At 43.4% G+C, this 18,695-nt stretch overlaps 1 protein-coding gene across 2 annotated transcripts in view; it reads left to right on the top strand.

Annotated features, from left to right (window-relative positions):
• Wwtr1 (WW domain containing transcription regulator 1) overlaps nt 1-18,695 on the top strand; it is a 126,474-nt gene that overhangs the window by 57,847 nt on the left and 49,932 nt on the right. For both annotated transcript variants that reach the window (XM_052731353.1, XM_052731352.1), the window contains exon 3: nt 18,081-18,217. In XM_052731353.1, coding sequence (XP_052587313.1) covers nt 18,081-18,217 — 137 coding nt within the window. The remainder of the gene's footprint in view (nt 1-18,080; nt 18,218-18,695) is intronic.

Genomic DNA, 18,695 nt, shown 5'->3' with positions numbered 1-18,695 from the left:
GAGGAAGTCAATTACAGGGGTGCTTGGCAAAGCATTCTTAGAGTTTTCATTCCTGAGAGCAAGGTTGAGGCAACTCAGGAAAAGAACTCTAAAAAGCAAAAATAAAAGGAGAGTAAGGGAGACACCTGGAGAGATAGATAGCTCAGCAGTTAAGAGCACTATAATTCCAGTTCCGAGGGACCCTGCCCCCTCTTCTGGCCTCCATGGACACCAGGCATGCATACAGTGCACGTACATGAGGCAGGCAAAACACTCTTACACATACAATATGAAAATAATAAATCCCCCAGAGAGGAAGTTCATTTAAACTTCGTGCCTCATCCCATAGTCCTGGCACTTGGAAAACGAGGCAAGACAATTGCCATTAGTTTGAGGTCAGTCTGTACTAAATAATGAGATTCTGTCTTTTTTTTTTAAACAACATAATCTCTTTATTGACTCTGAGAATTTCACATCATGAAGCCCAGTTCCGCATATTTGTCCCTCACCCTTGCGGTCCCCCCCCCCACTAGAAAATTAAAAAAAAAATTAAAACCAAATCAAACCAACCAACCAACCAAACAAATCTCTTTGCTCCTCCATCTTTCCCATCTCCCCAATACCTCTTCATTCATCTCTGTGGCATTGGGAGTCGAGGTGTTTCACACAGTATACCCTTTTATCCAATCAGCCTTACTTTCAAATGTTCATTGGTCGGGATCAAGGCCTCTGGTTTCTGGTACACCATCATCACTGGGCTGAGAGGGTACCCAGTTTTAAACAAACCAACAGGCACCCAGGAGTGGGTAGTAAGAAAATTGTTTTAGCTAGTAAGTCTCAAAAAATAATCAGCAAATAATTCTGAAGTCTCCTGGCTTGGAGCAATTACAATGAGAGTGCATTTAAATAATAGGAAACCAGGGTGGGAGTGTGCACTATCTGTTAGGTGCCCTCACCGAATCCTGAGGGCTTTGTGTGCAGTGCATTTACTGTGGAAAAGCTTGTAGCCTGCATGGCGCTAAGCCAGCAGCTAGTGCAGCCATGGAGTCTGAAGTTGGTCTTCTCAGTCTCCTGGACTCTGACTTTCCAGTGGACTAAACTGTAGGGATCAGGGGTGGCACGCTGGTTTGTGATGTCTGGTGAAGTCCTCATTGATCACTGGTAAGCTCTACATATATTAGGTTGCGTGTATTCTGGGAATGGCATTTGACTGATGCTGGGGTTGGCACCTAAGTGTGATTTTGCTCTGTGTCTGGCGTTTTCTGGGGAGAGGGTGTGGGAATCAGTGGTGTGGGTTTTCAATGTGGCATGTCCCAGTGACACTAGTGGAAAGTGACTGGCTAAAATAGAAAATAAGATTCAACAGCTGGGTCGATGGCTTGTTGCTTGCTTCCCACCAGTTGTCTCAAAGGGATGGAAGAAGAGACACCCGGAGTGTTTTCTAGCAGCTGTGACTTCAAACTAAGTTTTGTATTGAAAGCACCCTAAGAATAGACGTAGGTTCTTGGTTTTAAAGTAAAGAGGAAGATTAAAAAGTTTTCTGGTTACAAATAGCTCAGGTCACTTTTTGAAAACACAAGTTTGGTTTCAAACTATAAACGTGTTTATATATGCATGTTTATATATTTGTACACACACACACACACACACACACACACACACACACACACACACGTTTGCATGTAGGTATTTCTCATGTTCTTGCTGTCTGTTCCTGTCTAATCTGTTTTAGTTCTGCTCTGGGGGAGCTGGTATTGGGATGCTTCAGAACCAGAACTTCACAGCAGCCTGCTTGCATTTACCCAGGGACTCTCTTTGTTGTTGTTGGTTGGTTTTTGTTTTGTTTTTGAGATAGGGTCTCACTGTGTAGCCTTCGCTGGCCTAGAACTCACTATGTAGACCAAACCCATAGAGATCCACCTGCTTCTTCCTCTCAAGTGCTGGGATTAAAGGTGTGTGCCACCATGCCCAGCATGCCTAGGAACTGCCAGAGATTTTAAAATTCTGGTAGTTGGGGGTGAAAATAATTATACAATCTCTGAAATATTGGGAATGTTCAGAGAGTGCTGCTGATTAGAATTGTCATGCGGCATAAGCCATGGATTTTGGAATTTAATCCTTAAACATTGACATTAAGACAGGGTGTTACTCAGCCTAGCCTCAGCCTCACCATACTCGAGTGCTGGGGTTAACAGGCATCCTTATACACATGTATTTTGTAGGATGTTAGTAAGTGTAAAGAAAACCACACTAGAATATATTAAGAGATAGTTGGGGCTACGCTAATTTAAAATGAAAGCCTTCAATATGCATGAAGGTTCTCTAGATTTTAGGGGTAACTGTACCTTCCAGTGACTTCTAAACTATTTGAAGGAAACCTGTAGAGGGCCAGGTTTACTTTCTAAACTCTCATAGAAGAACCACACTTGAAGTTACTCCGGTCCATGACTCAGCCTGACTAAGCCTGACAATGTTCATTACCTGAGAAGCATGTAAGTCCATCGGTTCAGTGATGTGCTCGAATCACTCTAGTTCCCCGTGGCCACACAGTGACCTAAGTATTGACTATTCTCCGTTTTCATTGGCTACCTGCTCTCCCCCCCCCCCCATCCTTCTTGTTAAAATGGTCAAAATTTTAATGGGAATTTTCCAAGCTTAAGTGCCATTTCTTAGCTTAACAAAATCTACTGTTCCAGAGGTATTTGGAGCAAATAAAAATGAGACATGTCATTTATTAAGACAGTCAATGTGAATTCAGGGTTTGTTTTTTTCATTTCATGTCAGTGTAATGATAGACTTCTACTGCACATTAGCTGTCATATGTTACAATAAATGTTATATGTATCCCCATATGTTGTGCATTGATATTTATTATATGTATGAGCAGGCAAACATGAACCTCTTTTAAGAAAGAGTCATTTGGAATGACTTGAAATCCTTACCCCAAATGGAATCAGTCTCTTTCCCCCTTATCCCTTCCTTTCTTTCCTTTTTGTGTGTGATATGTGTGTGTGTGTGTGTGTGTGTGTGTGTGTGTGTGTGTGTGTGTGTGTATGTGTGATACGTGTGTGTATATGTGTGTATGGTGCGTGTGTGTAACTGTGCATGTGTGCAATAATGGGCATGCATAATGATGCCAGAAGAGAATGGTGGCCATCTTCCTCTCTTGCTCTTACTGATTTAAGACAGGGTCAGTTACTGGACAAGAACTTAGCCCATATGGCTAGACTGGCCAAGTGGTATTGTTTAATTCTCTAGTTTTATGTCCTTGGTAGAAATAAAAATCTTCCTGAATGAGTTTTATGAGTATTTGTTTTTTTTTTTAAAGGATGTTTCAGATATATGTAATATTTCTTTGATGCATTTGAAAAAATTTTCTTTTAAAAGACAGGGTTTCATATATTCAAAGATAGCCTTGAACTCCTGATCCTCCTGCCTCCGTCTCTGAGCCGCTAAGATTACGTGCCACCACATCTGGTGATACATTTGATGCTGAGCTAAAATGGTTTGTTGGACTAAACTCATTAAATTTGTTCATCCATTCACTAATTCACACATTCATTGCTTTATTCCTTTATTCCATTAGTAGTTTGTAATCCCTGCTGTAAGTCAGGCCTTCTGTTCTCTCAGTCTGTGGTTGGGACTACTTGGAAGCTGAGAACTTTTCTAAAATCTCCTTCAGTTTCAAGCCTGGGGTGGTTGGCTATAATCTCAGCCCTGGAGGTGAGGGGGGCGAGGAAGAGGCTCCAGTGTTTAAAGCCAGCCTGGACTACATAATGACATCCTGTCCCATAAAACCAAAGGTTCATGGAAAGGAAAAGCCCAAATGTGTCCTGTATAGAAAATACCATTTCCTTTACGGATACCGTGGTCTGTATCCTTGCTCAGAGTTCCTCTCAAGTCAGTGGAAATCGTAGGAGGAGTGTGAAGGCCGGATGTGCCTCCTGGTGGGATGAGAAGGAGCTTGGTAGCTAGTCATGAGCCTAAATTTAAACTATTATTTGTAGTGAGTATATAATTAACATGGGGTTAATGGTGAGAAATAAGCAACCTGAGTAAGTTTCTTCCTTTAATAAAACAAACAAACAAACAAAAAAGAAAGGAAGGAAGGAAGAAAAAGGAAAAAAAGAGATGGGAAAAGAGGAAAACACAGTCAAACACGCTTCATATTTCAGATTTCATAAGGACAATCAAAGGAGGGGCTGGAGAGATGGTTCTGTAGTTGAGCACTTGCTGCTGTTTCAGAGGACCGGAGCTCAGTTCCCAGTACCCACATCAGGCAGCTCACAGCCATCATCTGTAAGGCCGATGGGGATCCAGTGCCTGCTTCTGGCAGGCACCAGGCATATGCATTGCATTGTACATAGACACACATGTGGACAAAACACCAATACATATACAATTTTTACAAAAGTTAAAAAGTTATTTTTGATTTTAATTTTTCTACATACAATATGTGCTGCTCCTTCTTGGGCCAGGCAGATGGCAGTAATAGAAATCTTAGAGCTGGCAGGCTCAAGGCTGACAGGTGCTGGACACAGATGCCAGATTGTCCTGTGGAGTAGGGACGGTGCATAGAACGTAGTGCCTGCCTGATCTCCTCAAGGAGGGGGCTGCCCTTGGGTCTGTTGACACCTCCTTCAGATTTCCCATCTCACTCAAGCGCTTGCCATAGGCAGCTGCAAGGATGCTGCTTATAGGGTTTGCCTGATTCTCTATCCTATTTTTGTGCTAGGCTCCTTTTTTGTAACTCTGATTCCATGTACCTTCAGGCTGAGCACTACAGGAGCCTGAGCAGCCACAGGAAGTGGTACAGTGCTGCATTTCCAGCTGGTAGTTAAACACCTTAGCTAGACTGCTGACCCTACTCCCCAGCTCTGTGGAATTATTATTATTATTATTATTATTAGATTTTATGTGTGAATGTTTTGCCCTCATGGATGGCTGCACACTATGTGTGTGTAGTGCTTTCAGAGGCCAGAACAGGGCACCTGATCCCATGGAACTGGAGTTACAGATGGTTGTGAGCCATCATGGGGATGTTGGGGATCCAACCTGGGTCCCCTGGAAGAGCAGCGAGTGCTCTTAACCACTGAACCATCTCTCCAGCCCCAGAAATCGCGTTATTTTTAATTTTGTGTGTGTGCACATGAGTGCAGATGCCTACATGGGGTGGGGGGTGGAGGGCTCAGGGATTCAGATCTCCCAAAAGGCTGGAGTTACCGGTGGTTGTGAGCCATCTGATGTAAGTGTTGGGAAATTCAATTCCTCTTCAAGAACAGTATGAACTTTTAACTGCTGAACCGTCTGTCTAGCTCCATAGCTGTGATATATACATTTTTTGTGAGGTTGTAATTAGCAAATATAAGTTCAGATGTGGAAAACAGCATTATTTTTAAAGAAGGAAGTGAATTCTGTTGAGGGGAGGAAGTGAAGAGTCGTCCCCCCCCCCCCAAGTTAGAAGAATAATGCTTAATGAAGAAAATGCAAAGAAATCTAAAGTCTGCTTCCTCTTCATTCATATGTATTCTATTATCCAAAATGGAATTATGTTTTCTCAACAATGTATCATGGGCATCCTTTCATTTAAAAAAAAATATATAGATCTATGTCATTTATAATAGCTGTTCATGTTTTCATTGCTTGGACTATAATTTATTTACCCATTGCATAAACATACATTTACATAGAAATAAGACTGCAGTGTTTCTCTTTTTAGATACACTTTGCATACTTTTTGTACCCACAACTCTTCTGATGCCAGATTCTCCAGCATGCCACCAAGGTATGCATGCTATGGTTTAACTCAGTTCTGAGAGCGTGGGGCTCAGTATTTGGCCACTTTCTTAGCATCCTTAAGAGACCTTGTATTTCCTCCCCAGCACCACAAAACAAGCAAACAATTTCTAACACCGTCTTGTTCAAGACACATCTTACAGGAGAAGGGCTCGGTCCCCAAGATTGTCCCTCCTTCTACAGATGCTGATGGAAAAGGCTGGGCGTTGGCTTGTGCTTCTCACCAGCTGTCAATCAGGGTTCTTAGGAGCCCTTCTTGGGGTTTGACTATTCTAGTTTGGTGTCTGTTGCTGTGATAAAATTCACTCTGTTAGCCAGCCTGGCAGCAATGCTTTTCAAGATATGCGTAGGCAAAAACTTTGCCAACAGCCCTCTAGCAGCACAGGATCTAGGCCTGGAAATCAAGAGATGGGGCCCTGTGAAAGTAAAAAGTTTTTTTTTTTTTTTTTTTCAAAAGAAACTGTCAGCAGAGCGAACAGCCCATGGGATAGCAGAAAAGAATTTACCATCTGTATAAAAAGAATTATTATCTGTATGCCTCAGATAGTGGGCTAATATCCAAAATTTACAAAGAACCAGAAAATTGAAACACATACATCCGCACAAACCTATCAGTCAACAAATGGGCTAATGAATGTCTGTCTTTTGAGACAGGCCCTGGAACTCACTATGTAGATCAGGCTAGCCACAAACTCATAGAGATGACCCTCCCTCTGCCTCCTGAGTGTTGGGATTAAAGGTGTGCATCACCACGCCTAGCTTGGACTAGTGAAGTGAATAGACAGTTCTTCACAGAAGAAATACAGATGGATAGTAAATATAGGAACATGCCACATTATTGGCATCAGAGAAATGCAAATTAACGCTACTTTGAGATACCACATTATTCTAATCAGAATCTAACAAGGGGCTCGAGAGAGGACTCCATGACCCAGAGCACTTTTTCTCTTGCAGAGGACCTGTGTTCCATTCCCAGCCTCCAGGTAGTTACTTAAACCATGTTTAACTCCAGTTCCAGAGGAACCAGTCCAGATGTCCATCAACAGATGTTTATGTGTAAAGAAGAATTAGATCATGAAGTTTGCAGGAAAACAGATGTGTCTTGGAAAATAATTACGTTAGGTGATGTGACCCAAACTCAGAATGACAGAAGTCACGTTTTCTTTCATGTGCAGCCCCTAGCTGTCAGCATATAAGTATATATGTAAACGGATGTAACCTTTGACAAAGGATGCATAGAAAATAAGAGAAGAAAAGAAACTGGTGAGGGGGAGGTTATAAGGTGTGTGTGTGTGTGTGTGTGTGTGTGTGTGTGTGTGTGTGTGTGTTCAGACCTAAGGTAGCTGGGGTTGGGGAAGAGAGGGAGGAGAATTCCCTAAAACATACTTTGTTGGAAAATGCCGTTAATGATATCTAACATTTAAAAAGAATATCTTTTTCTCAAGGTCAGTCATTAGCCACCCTGACTACATGAAATTTACAGGTTTTGCAGTAAATTAATGCCCATCTTTATTTTCTCCCATTTCTCGGGTTCTTTGTTAATCTAGGATATTTGCAGTTTTCTTTTCTCCCCCCTCTCTTCCATATTCTTTTTGCATTGTATCACTCAGATCTCTTTAAGTAAGCAGAGTAGATAGATTTTCATAAGGGAACAGATGAGAAATAATAGTTTTAGAATGTAGTTGTTACCTGGCATGGTGTACTGTTTCTGTTAAGTGAGAAATACTCAAAACAGCACTGTGGTGATATATTGTGCACCCCAACAAAACTTATCTGGGGATCAGAGGACAGAGCCAGCCACTAGATTAGACACAGAGGCCAGACAGTGATGGCACACCTCCTTAATCCTATCACTCAGAGACAGAGATCTTGGATCTCTGTGAGTTCAAGGCCACACTGGGAACACAGCCAGGCATGGTAGCACACGCCTTTAATCCCAACACTTGAGATTTTATGCCTTTGCTTGGGAAGCACACATGCCTTTAATCCCAGGAAGTAAGATGGCAGGGCATAAAAAGGTGTATAAGGCATGAGGAAACAGGAACTCACTGTTTTTGAGGCTTGAGGTAAGAACTTGTGGCTGGCTTGCTCTGTTTCTCTGATCTTTCAGCTTTCACCCCAATATCTGGCTCTGGGTTTTTTATTAATAAGACCGTTTAGCAGTTCGTGTTACACAGCACCATGTAATAGATGTTCTTGTGCCCTCTTGGAGGAGACCAAGGCTTAGAGGTGTTATGTGAAGTGACAGTGGCCTCCTAATTAGTCAGTGACAGAGGCAGAGTTCAGTGTCTCATTTCATTTTGCTACTTTCTACCAAAGACGCCAAGGCCAGTATTAAAAATCACTGTGGGTCGGGTGGTGGTGGCACAGGCTTTTAATCCCAGTATCCAGGAGGCAGAGTCAGTCCCATCTCTGAGTTTGAGACCAGCTTGGTCTACAGAGTGACTTGCAGGACAGCCAGGGCTACAAAGAGAAACTTTGCCTTGAAAAAACAAACAAACAAACAAAAACAAAACCCCCAAACAAAACAACAATAACCCAACCAAAACCCAACCCCCGCAAAACTAAACAACAAACAAAACAAACCACTATGGACGTGAAATCATGAAGCATGTGTCTGCCAGGCATGCACAAGCCCTGGGTACAGCCCCTGGCACTGCTGACGGACAGAAAAACCTCACGATGTACTTCTGGTTGCTTTCAAGACCCTTGGTGGCATGATCCCGGCCTCAGAAGTCTAGCGTCGCCATTTCAGTACCTTGGCATTTGTCTCTGACCCTTCTAGTTACTTCTTACAAAATGGGATCGTGGCTGGGAAAAGCACTTTGAGTCTGTCTTCAGACTCTGGGGTGCTTGCCAGCCTTTTTCTGGTTGGTTCCTGCTGTGTTGTGCCTTGAAAACATGATCAGAAAGTGGGTCAGACAGCCAGAGTCTGTGGCTCATCTTCCTAGAATTAAAGGAGGAAAGAAATCAAACGAAGGGACCGGATCTCCCCACATGAGTAGATGAGGAACTCACTAATGGAAAAGAAATGGAGGTCTTAAAATCATTGCTGGTGCAGATGTGAGTCCCGAGGGCAGATCTTGAAGCTTCCAGGTTCCTGTGCCTCTGTACAGCTCATTTTCGTGTATAGTGCAAGAAAGGAGGTAGTTTGTTACAGGGAAGGGTACAGAGGAGGTAGAGGTGTGTCTCTGCTGTGGCATGCTTCCTGGAGGGCAGGAAGGGAGAGAAGGGGTAGGGACTTTCTGTGGGGTCATTAGTTCAGTACCCAATTCCTGTAATGTGACTTGGGCTTTTCAGAGCGTGTTCCTTTGACTGAATGAAGCTCAGGTAGGTTAAGGGCTGCCAGTCTTTCAGTGGGTTATTGTCTTTCCTATGTTAAACTCCACAACATTAATTCTCCATTAATTCCTCTTCTCTGGCCTGGAAATAGCTTTGCCCTCATATTCTGGCCAAGTGACATTTACTTCATTTGGCCCAATGAGAAGGGAGAGAAGGGTAGCGCAGCCCAACTTGGAGACATTGGATATTTGGAGTGCCTTGAGAGCAGCCAAGCATTGGGTCAATGGATGTCCCACTTAAGAACAACTGGAAAAACAGCACGGAGAAACATGTGTCAGACACAGAGAGCCTGGAAAAACAATTTTCAAAGCCTTTAAGCATTTATCGTAGTTTAGTGGCTTTAAAACAAACTGAGCTGCTTTCCAGATGTCCGACGTAGGCAGTGTGGTTGGTGTATCAAACAAGAAGCTATTGAGGCAGAATGTCAGGCTCTGCACCATTATAATTAAAAACAATAGCTCTTAGCCCCCTATGATCTCTTATTTTCACTCCTACCCCATCCCCACCCTTGACTTCCCAATCTTTTGAGGGCCCCCACACTGTAAGCCCTCAGCAGGATATAGATATTTAAATGGCACAGATCCAATTCTCCATGCCTAGCAAACCTCCGCATATGAATATGGTGGGTGTAGAGCAGCTTCCTCTGAAGCTGGGCCATAGAAACCGCTTGTATCCTAACCCTGGAAAGAGCTGGCTGCATTGGTGGAGCTGGCTGCATTGGAGGAGCTGGCTGCATTGGACTTACTGCATATGCTGTGCACTAAGCCCCAGCAGAGTTTTCAGTGGTAGTTTCCTCTATACTCCACATGTTCAAAATTTTGTTTTGGGCAAGGACAGAGCTCAATGCTGTGTGTTTGCCTCCAGTTCCCAAAACCGATTCTGCAATTGAATCCCTTCAGAAGACATAGCACTACTTTAAATATTCAGTGAATAAATAAAGGGATGAAAACATTCCATTTCCTATAGATAATGGACCTCATATTTTCTACCCTTCTCTTTTTCATTCCATGTTATGGTTTGTGAGAAAATACAGAACACGAATACCCAATATGTATTTTGTAATTGTCTTTTTAGACATCTAGAAATAAGAAAATGGAGGGAAATAACTTTCTACATTCTGGTTGGGTCCCAACAGTAGAGCCCAACTGTGCTTTGTGCGTCTTTTAATAGCGTTGTTAATCTCAACAGGCGAAGAGAACGGAACTGCTCTGTGTTTATAATGAAGTTGTTTTTGCAGCCAAGCTTCTTCCATGGGCTTTGTGGCTTGAGTCAAACAGACAGAACACCAGGCTTTTGCTTCTTGCCCTTTTGGGGGTTAGGAAAAATGAGGTCAAGCAAGAATTTAGCTCTACTTACAGAAGCAAAGTCAGATTTGTCTGTCCTGGGGTGATATTGGGGGCTAGAGCAGGTTATGGCCTATTTCTACACTATGGCTGAACCCCTTTATCCTCCAAAGACAAGTCCATGAGTCACACTGTAGGGCTGGATTGATGAGCCATTTCCCAAAGTAGTTTTCTGTGAGACATGGTACATTCATAGTGTTTTTCTTTCCTGTCTCGAGCACAAAACATTGGTAAATAAACCCTTTTAGGAACCACAGATATTAAGATATTACGGTCCCCAGTTGGCTCTCCCTATTTTCCTGTGCTGATAGCCATTCTGTCTCACTTCTGACTCACTTCTGCCTCAGCCGAGTGGGTTCAGAGGGAATAAATTGAAAGTAAATGGAGCTCAGTAGAAAAAATTTGAGGTAGACAGATCACCACAGCTGGCCCCAGGGCAAGGCCTGGTCACACTGATGCTGCTAAGTTAAGCCAGTGGCTTCTTGGCAAAGCTGGGATGGAAGTCAAGGATTAGAGACACGATAGTTAAAAATACAATCCCTGCCATTTAGAATTCCAGAACACGCTGAAATTTTTTTGAAGTGGAAAGTAAGTGGTAGAGACCGGAAGCATGCACCCAAATAATGCTTCTGGTTTTATATCATCTTTTCCTAGAAGATCTTCAAAATCCCCCTATCTGTATATGAACTGGCACTCCTGTGTCATCCTACAGCTGTATCTGTGTATCAGGTGCCGGAGTGGAAATTGGGCGGGCACCTTTGAACCTCTTTGAACCAATTTTTTGTGGTTTCAGAAGGTGAACACTCATATTTCTGTTTTGTGAACAGAACGGTTTATTGTATGGCACAAGTCAAGTTGTACCGCTTTGGGATTTAGATGTTGACTCTTTCAATAATGGATACGTCAGCTGTGCACATCTGTAGTTCGACTTTTGTCTCCGGGTGTCGTGTATTCTAGGCTAGCAAGGATGGTGTCATAGGATTTGGCAGATTGGAAGAAGAATTGTAACTGGTTGTAGTTAATGAAAGCTGCTTTGGGACAAAGGATCAGTAGGAGGGAAAGCAAGAAGAATAAACTGATCAGGGAGATTGATGACTTTAGAAATACAGTAAACACAAACTGTGCATCTGTTCATCCTGTGAGGTAGCAACGCTTTATTTCTGATGGTCAGTGTGTTTAACCTCAAAAGCGAGCTCCCCGCCAAGGAAGTAGGCTGATGTAGTGAGCAGAGGGCAGGCTTCTGATCTCACTGTTATGAACAGGGTTGACTCAGCTTACTGCTTTAGACATGAGCTGTGAGCTCAGTAGCCACCATAGTGGAGGCTTCTGCTATAGGCTCCACGTCATCTGTGTCAATGGCATTCTGGTTTTAGGTGGCATCAGTGGAAAACGTATGTCCTGGGGCCTGGGAGAATTAGTAAAGGAAAGATCATGGCCGCCACCGTTTTCTTATGGTTTAAGGCACAGTCTTTGGTGTCAGAAGACCAAAATGTCATCGGCCAGAGAACAAAACAAAACAAAAAGATAGTAATCAAGAAATGCCAGAACTGAGTAAAAGATATGGAATGCTATGCTGTTTCCCAAGTCCTGACATTTCAGTCAGAATGCTTTTCTAGAATGTTGAACTAGACTGGAAGATGGGTAATGTTTGTTTCTGAAAAGTAAATTAGCTATTGCAGATTTGTGTTGTCATTAGGAAGAATCTTCAAACTTTTAAGTCTTGGACAAGTCTTGCTATCTGTTATAGGTTTAAAAATTGGCATAAACTCTGTTGTCTGCTTATAATGCGTCATTTACTTGGCAAACCCTGTCTGAGAATTTATTTGCCATATTCAAATCTGTTTCAGTTTTCGTTTTTAAGACTTTCCGAGACTGAGTCTAATTCTGTCTGTTCACAGAAAGCAGCTCCCAAAGCTGTTTTACTTAGCAGTGCTTAACATTATTGCCTTTGTTTGTTCGTTTATTTTGAGACAGGCTTTCATCGTGTAGCCCTGATTGTCCAGGAACTCACTATGTAGACCAGGCTAGCCTTGAACTCACTGAGATCCGCCTGCCTCTCCCTTCCAAGAGCTAGGATTACAGGTGTGCACCTCCAGGCATGGTGGTAATTGCCTTTAATACATACATGTTGTATAGTATTAAGAGGGTGGTGAACTGGCCCAGTGCATCAAGTTTATCTATACTCTAAATTGGGTTTATAATGTCATGGGGATTACAAGGTTTTTTTTTTTTTTTTTTTTTAAATGTCTTCTGTATGCCATACAGTTTGTTCCATGGTCATGAGAAAAGCTTACATTTTATTGGAGGAGAAATAAGAGGGAGTCAAGGAAGAGGTTAAAGAGGAACTTCATCAAAATAACAGTTACAGTTGACTTTTGATCTCCAGTTTGCCTTTAAATGCCCATCTCATTGGTACAGTTCTATTTATGTACTTTACTAGGTTGTGGTGGGTAAAGAGGCAGGGGGAAGGCCCTTTAAGTCCTGCTGATGGTAGGAGCTCCTGTTCTGACTGTAATGTGAAACTCTGAAAGAGGGGCACAGGAATAGGGCGGTAAAACGACAAGGACACTTGTACTCATTCCTATTTTTATATCTTTATATACTTCCAGCAATACAAAACATACTACACAGGCTTGGTCTTCTTCAGAAAGGCTTTGGTGTGTGACTTCCTTCCATAAAGTCAAGGATTGGCGGGTCAGTTTTTCCAAAGACTTGAGACCATTTGCTGGGCAGTAAGAAGCTGGTAGATTCTCGTTTTATCTCTGCATAATGGTTCTGCTACTAGTCAAGGTTGTATATTTATAAAATGCTTTTCATTTTTATACCTGCCCAGTGCATCATAGATATATAGTTGAGTAAATTTTGTCAGCCCTGAGCTTGAGGCAGGAGCTGCCTGCCTTTCCTGTGCTTACTAAGTAAGTGAACTTGGGGAGCTGGTCATGAAATCATGAAACCTGTTAAGTGACTTTGATAGTCTGGGATGCTGAGAGCAGACCTGCTTTACTTGTACCTGCGTATTTGCTCTAGGGGTTTTGCTTGTTTGTTTTGCATTTCTCTTTGGCTATGGATGCCAAGTCTTGGGTGGGTTAGATGACTTAGCCAGTTAGAAGACACAGGGTCCCTGCTAGTATTAAAGTTCAGGTTCCCAGGTATGTTGTGATTTCAAGACTGATCTTTTGGGCTTGTGAGGAGTCTGGTTATAGACTTCTGTGGCAGCAGTGGCTCTGGAGAGGGAGGCTTTGGAGACTTGCTTATTCCTAAGGGTGACTTGGATTCCATATGCACCTGGGATATGAGTCTAAGTGGAATAGAGGACGCACTGTTCAAGGAAGAGGAGGGAAGAGGAGAAGGAAAGGTAAGCCAGCAAGACTGAGGAGGGAGCTCATGGCCTTGCCTCCTTTGGAGGGAAAGTCCTGAAGGGCAAAGCAGTGCTTGAGAGGAGAAGGCCAGAGGTGGTGACAGTCCCCCAGGCTGATAGGTGGGGCTGGGCTTGGACGTGAGTGTGAGAGTGGTTCCTCTCTCTATCACAGTTCATCTTCAGCCCACAGAATTTATCCAGCACTTAAAACAGCATTTGTCTTTATAGCAGAAAGTATTAATCCAAGATTATTTGACACATCAGTTTTCCAGATGCCATCCTTTCCAGTCAAGAATCTTCTCAGAGGCGAACTGGCTTTTCCTTTCCTGTCTGTTGGCAAAACCCCAGGTCCCTAGAGCTGCTGCTCATTTGTGACTGGCCAGTTCTGGAGCAAAGTCCTGCTGGGGTTTGAAGCCTGCTACTGGCCTGGCCTTCAAAGGAAGAACGGCCACTCCTTCATATTTATTGTGAGCACCTTTCCCACCACATGCAACTCAAGGCCCTTCATGGGAAACCTTGTAGGGAGTTTCTTTTAAGTCTATGGAAAAGTTTTTGCTTGTCAAGAAAAAAGTTTTCCTTCCTCTTAGGAACTGTTATTCTTTGTCAACAGCATGGGGCCAAGAAACTGATTCCATTTACCCTCTTTTTTGGTGCATGAAGATAAAGTGGGAAGCAACTTTTTCTTCTTGTTGTTGTTTTGTTTTTGCCTTGTTTTGTTTGAGACTAGGTCTCTCTGTGTAGCCTTGGCTGGCCTTGAATTTAGAGAGATCAGCCTGACTCTTCCTGGAGGGTTGGAATGAAAGGCTCGTACCACCACACCCAGCTCCAAGTTTATATTTGAAGACAAAATTCTTTGCCCATGCTATGAGGATGTCTAAATTCTTTCAAAATGAACTGTCTGTAATCGTTCTTATTTTCTATGTCTTTATATTCCTCATGTGCTGAAAGAGCTTATATTCTATTGGGAAAGAAATATGACTGTTCCCCAGACTGAGAGGTTGGAGGGGAGCATCATCAAAGGGTGAGGACCACTGACAGTTGAACGTGACTGACCTTTAAACCTCCTTCAGTTTATCTTCAGTAACTAGTGCCAGGTCATGTTCATATTTGTGCATTAATTTTCCTTTGTTCCTTTTTTTGTGCCTTCATGAGTATTTATTTCAACCTTGGCTGCTTATGAAAGCAATTCATAGTCACTGTTAAAAACCTGTAAAGCATTTAGATAGGAAAAATACAGCAGAACAAAAACAGACAAATCCCACCAGTGAACGAATTATTTGCTTATGTCACCGTATGTGGTTAGTCCCCCCCCCCCCCCCCCCCCGTTCCCTTTTTATATTTGAAAATAAAATAGACTATTTAAAACACAGGAAAATTGAGTATATGAGTAGATAGATGTGTTGATGTTAATTTCCACAAGAGATTATACGTTTGAAATAGAAGGCCTTTTCTTAAAGTAGACCCAGTGAGGGAATAAAGCCAGGAAGGAGGTGGGAGTAGAAGGGAAGTGGGATTAATCCTGCTAACTCTCGGTCCTGGCACACAGCACGGTCACACTGAGAAACAGGGGAAAGGAAGTGACTCAGTCATATTAATAGAGGGAGCTGAGATGAGACAGTGGAATGAAAAAGTGAATGGCGTCCTTTGGGTTTGGTAAGTGGGGGAGGGGAGCCAAAGCCGAAAGCCCTAAATCACTTCAACAGTGGGAGAAATTAGTCAAGTCAGATCTGGAGCACTGCCATTAACCTTGTGACCAATACAGTCTCCGGCTAGAGGGGCGTCCAGCCTTTCGACATTGGTACAAGATGTGGTTTACAGATGTGTTGTCTCCGTTCATAGCTACCTCAAGCTTTTTGGTAAGTGAGTAGTTTTCACTGTGTGAGAATTTCAGAAGAAAACCACCCGGTCTCCCCGATAGCAGCTTGGCTTTCATGTTTCTCACCCAAGGAGGGCTCTTCTTTTATTGGCGTCTTGGGGAAGGCAGTGAATGACACAGGTAGCAGATCTGGGAACAAATGCCATGGCTGGTTGTAGATTTGGAAGGGTGGGCTGTGGCGGCTGCCAGGACACTGTGGGAGTGCCTAGGGTAAGTCCCCCTTTTTTATATCTTGGGGTCAGACCTGTCAGGATGAGGCAGTGTCCACACAGAAGGCTCCACCCTCTTTCCCAAGCAATGGAAGCTGGAAAGCATTGACAGTCTTTAGGCCCATCGGGCTTAGCCACCACTTCCTATGCCAGCTTTGTGCACAGGACCCACTAGGTCCCACCACATTCGGAAGCCATCTCCTGCTTGTTTAGAAGCGGGGAGAGTGAGGCTCAGCATCTGGGAATGTAGCATTGCTATGATAATCCTTCAGCTTTGTCCTTAGATGTCTGATGACAGCAATGACCTATCTCTATCAACCAATCCAGTATATTGGTGTATCTCCCCATCAGGGGTAGACTGGGTTCTGATGCTGGCTTTCAGTATTTTTGATGCTGGTATCTTAGACCATTTCTCAGAGAAGGATTTATGGTACCAGGGCAGGAAATACTCATTTAGGATAAGCCTACCTTGAAAGTGTGTGTGTGTGTGTGTGTGTGTGTGTGTGTGTGTGTGTGTGTGTGTGTGTGAGAGAGAGAGAGAGAGAGAGAGAGAGAGAGAGAGAGAGAGAGAGAGAGGAGAGATACATCTGTTGCATGAGAGCATGCGGTGGTCAGAGGACCACCTCAGGTGTTTTGAGTTTGAAACTGTTTATTTTGCTTTAGACTGGGTCTCACTGTTGTTTGCCACTGTGCTGGCCGATTTAGCCAGATTCCAGGCATTCTCCCGTCCCTGCCTCCTGTCTTGCCTCCCAGCACTGTGGTAATAGACATACAGTACCATGCATTCTCCAGAGCTGTGAGGTCCTCATGTGCACGCACCTACTGCTTCCACCCCGCCCCCCAAGCCGTCTTCCTAGCCTGGAAACAATAGCATTGACCCTGGAAGGACAAGCATTGTTTTTAGTTGTAATGACTTTGCTAAAGGGAATTGACTTCATTTTGACATTTAGTTTATTTCTGTCAGTTAGTTCCTTACTCTGAAGGCTTGTGACGAAGAACCCTGGTGCTACCTGGGTTTCCTCATGCCCAAAGGCTGACTAAAGGATTTTATTCAAAGCCGAAACAGTTCACTGCTGCCCCTTTTTTTGAAGATTGAGATGACATCTGCTGTGTTTGACATTCAGTAATCAAACTTAACTCTGGCCCCAACCCTCCCCATGCACTTGGCCCTTGGTTTATTGTTCTATTTTAAAAAAAAAAAATCATACTCAATTTGAAGAAGAACACTTATGTCTTCACTCTAGGCAATGGGAGAGTTCCCCATGGTAATCCATCCCAGTCTTGGAAGAAGCATTTAACTGGGAGGAAAGAAAAAGCAAAACCATGAAGGGAGGGAGGGAGGGAGGGAAGGAGGGAGGGAGAGAGAGAGAGAGGGAGGGAGGGAGGGAGGGAAGGAGAGAGAGAGAGAGGGAGAGAGAGAGGGAGAAAGAAAAGCAAAACTAAATGCAACTTTACAGAAAGGAAATTTCTAGACCTAGCATAAATCCAGAGAGATAGTTATTGTAGTTTCTTAACACTAAAGATAAGAACACTTTTGTTATTCAAAATTCAGATGTGTTTAACAGAAAGAGCATTCCTGTTGTATCTCAGGAAGTGTTTAAGTAGGGTTTGACAGGAAGAGGCAAACTTGGCTGTAAGGCCAGAACAAAGGGATAATATTCAGTTTCAAATATCATGGTTTATTGTCTTTAATGGATATAGAGAGATCTTCGATACCATTTATAAAGCAGAGTAAGGGCACTGCATGTATTTAACTCATCTTTCAAATACACTCACCCACCCACACCCGCACACTAAAGGCTATTTGCTAAAGGTTGAGCTTGATGGAATGGGACAGGTCCTGTAAAGCAGTAAGAGTGATCTGTGATGTGGTTTGGGTGTGGAGTATGGGACCAGCTTTTGGAGGGCTGTGAGTGGGAATTGGAGGGCATGAGGAAGCAGCTGACATGCTGATGTGTGTAGGTTCCTTGAGCTAAGATGTAAACAGTCCTTGTTATGCACAACCATAATGCAGGGCCAAATGGGCTAGGGAGTCCTTGCTTGGGTAAAACCAAAAGCAATTTGTAGGCTGACCCAAGGGGAAGAACCAGTGTCCCTGGTGTGTTGGTTGTTACTAGTGGTGTTGATGACAATACAGATGGTTATAAACTAGTAATTAATTGTCTTCCTTCCTTTAGTCACATAGAAAAAATCACCACATGGCAAGACCCTAGGAAGGCGATGAATCAGCCCCTGAATCATGGGAGTCTCCACCATGCCATCACTTCCACATCAGTACCACAAAGGTCCATGGCAGTGTCCCAGCCGAATCTTGGTAAGCCCCGACCTTTGACCCCTAGCTGAAGGAGGAGTCTGAATGACAATGAGGACATGACTGCTCCTAGGTGTTGTTGAGGAGAAGGGTTCTTATTGGCGATATGAGGGGGCGTGTTCAGCCAGAGGCATCTGGAAGGGTCCAGACTGAACTGGGCCAGGAGAGAAAAGAGAAGGGGGACAGCCAGAGAGAAAGAGAAGAGAGGGCAAGTAGAGAAGAGCCGAGGACCAAGAGGCCAAGAGATGAGGACTGTAACACAAATTGCTAAACTGTCTTATTAATAAAAAAAAAAAACTCGTAGCCAGATATTGGGGTGAAATCTGAGATCAGAGGAGTAGAACAAGCCTGTCACAAGTTCTTACCACTAGGAAATCCTCAGCCCAAGAGAGCTACTTCCTGTGTACTCACTCCTTATATACCTTTCTGTGCCCTGCCATCTTACTTCCTCTCTCTGCCCAGCTACATCACTTCCTCTTTC

This window comes from Peromyscus californicus, unplaced genomic scaffold (genome assembly GCF_007827085.1).
Source record: "Peromyscus californicus insignis strain IS unplaced genomic scaffold, ASM782708v3 Scaffold_9__1_contigs__length_137607984, whole genome shotgun sequence".
NCBI lineage: Eukaryota > Metazoa > Chordata > Mammalia > Rodentia > Cricetidae > Peromyscus > Peromyscus californicus.
Note: the sequence above shows the minus strand (reverse complement) of the source record. Positions and strands in the feature narration are given on the sequence as shown.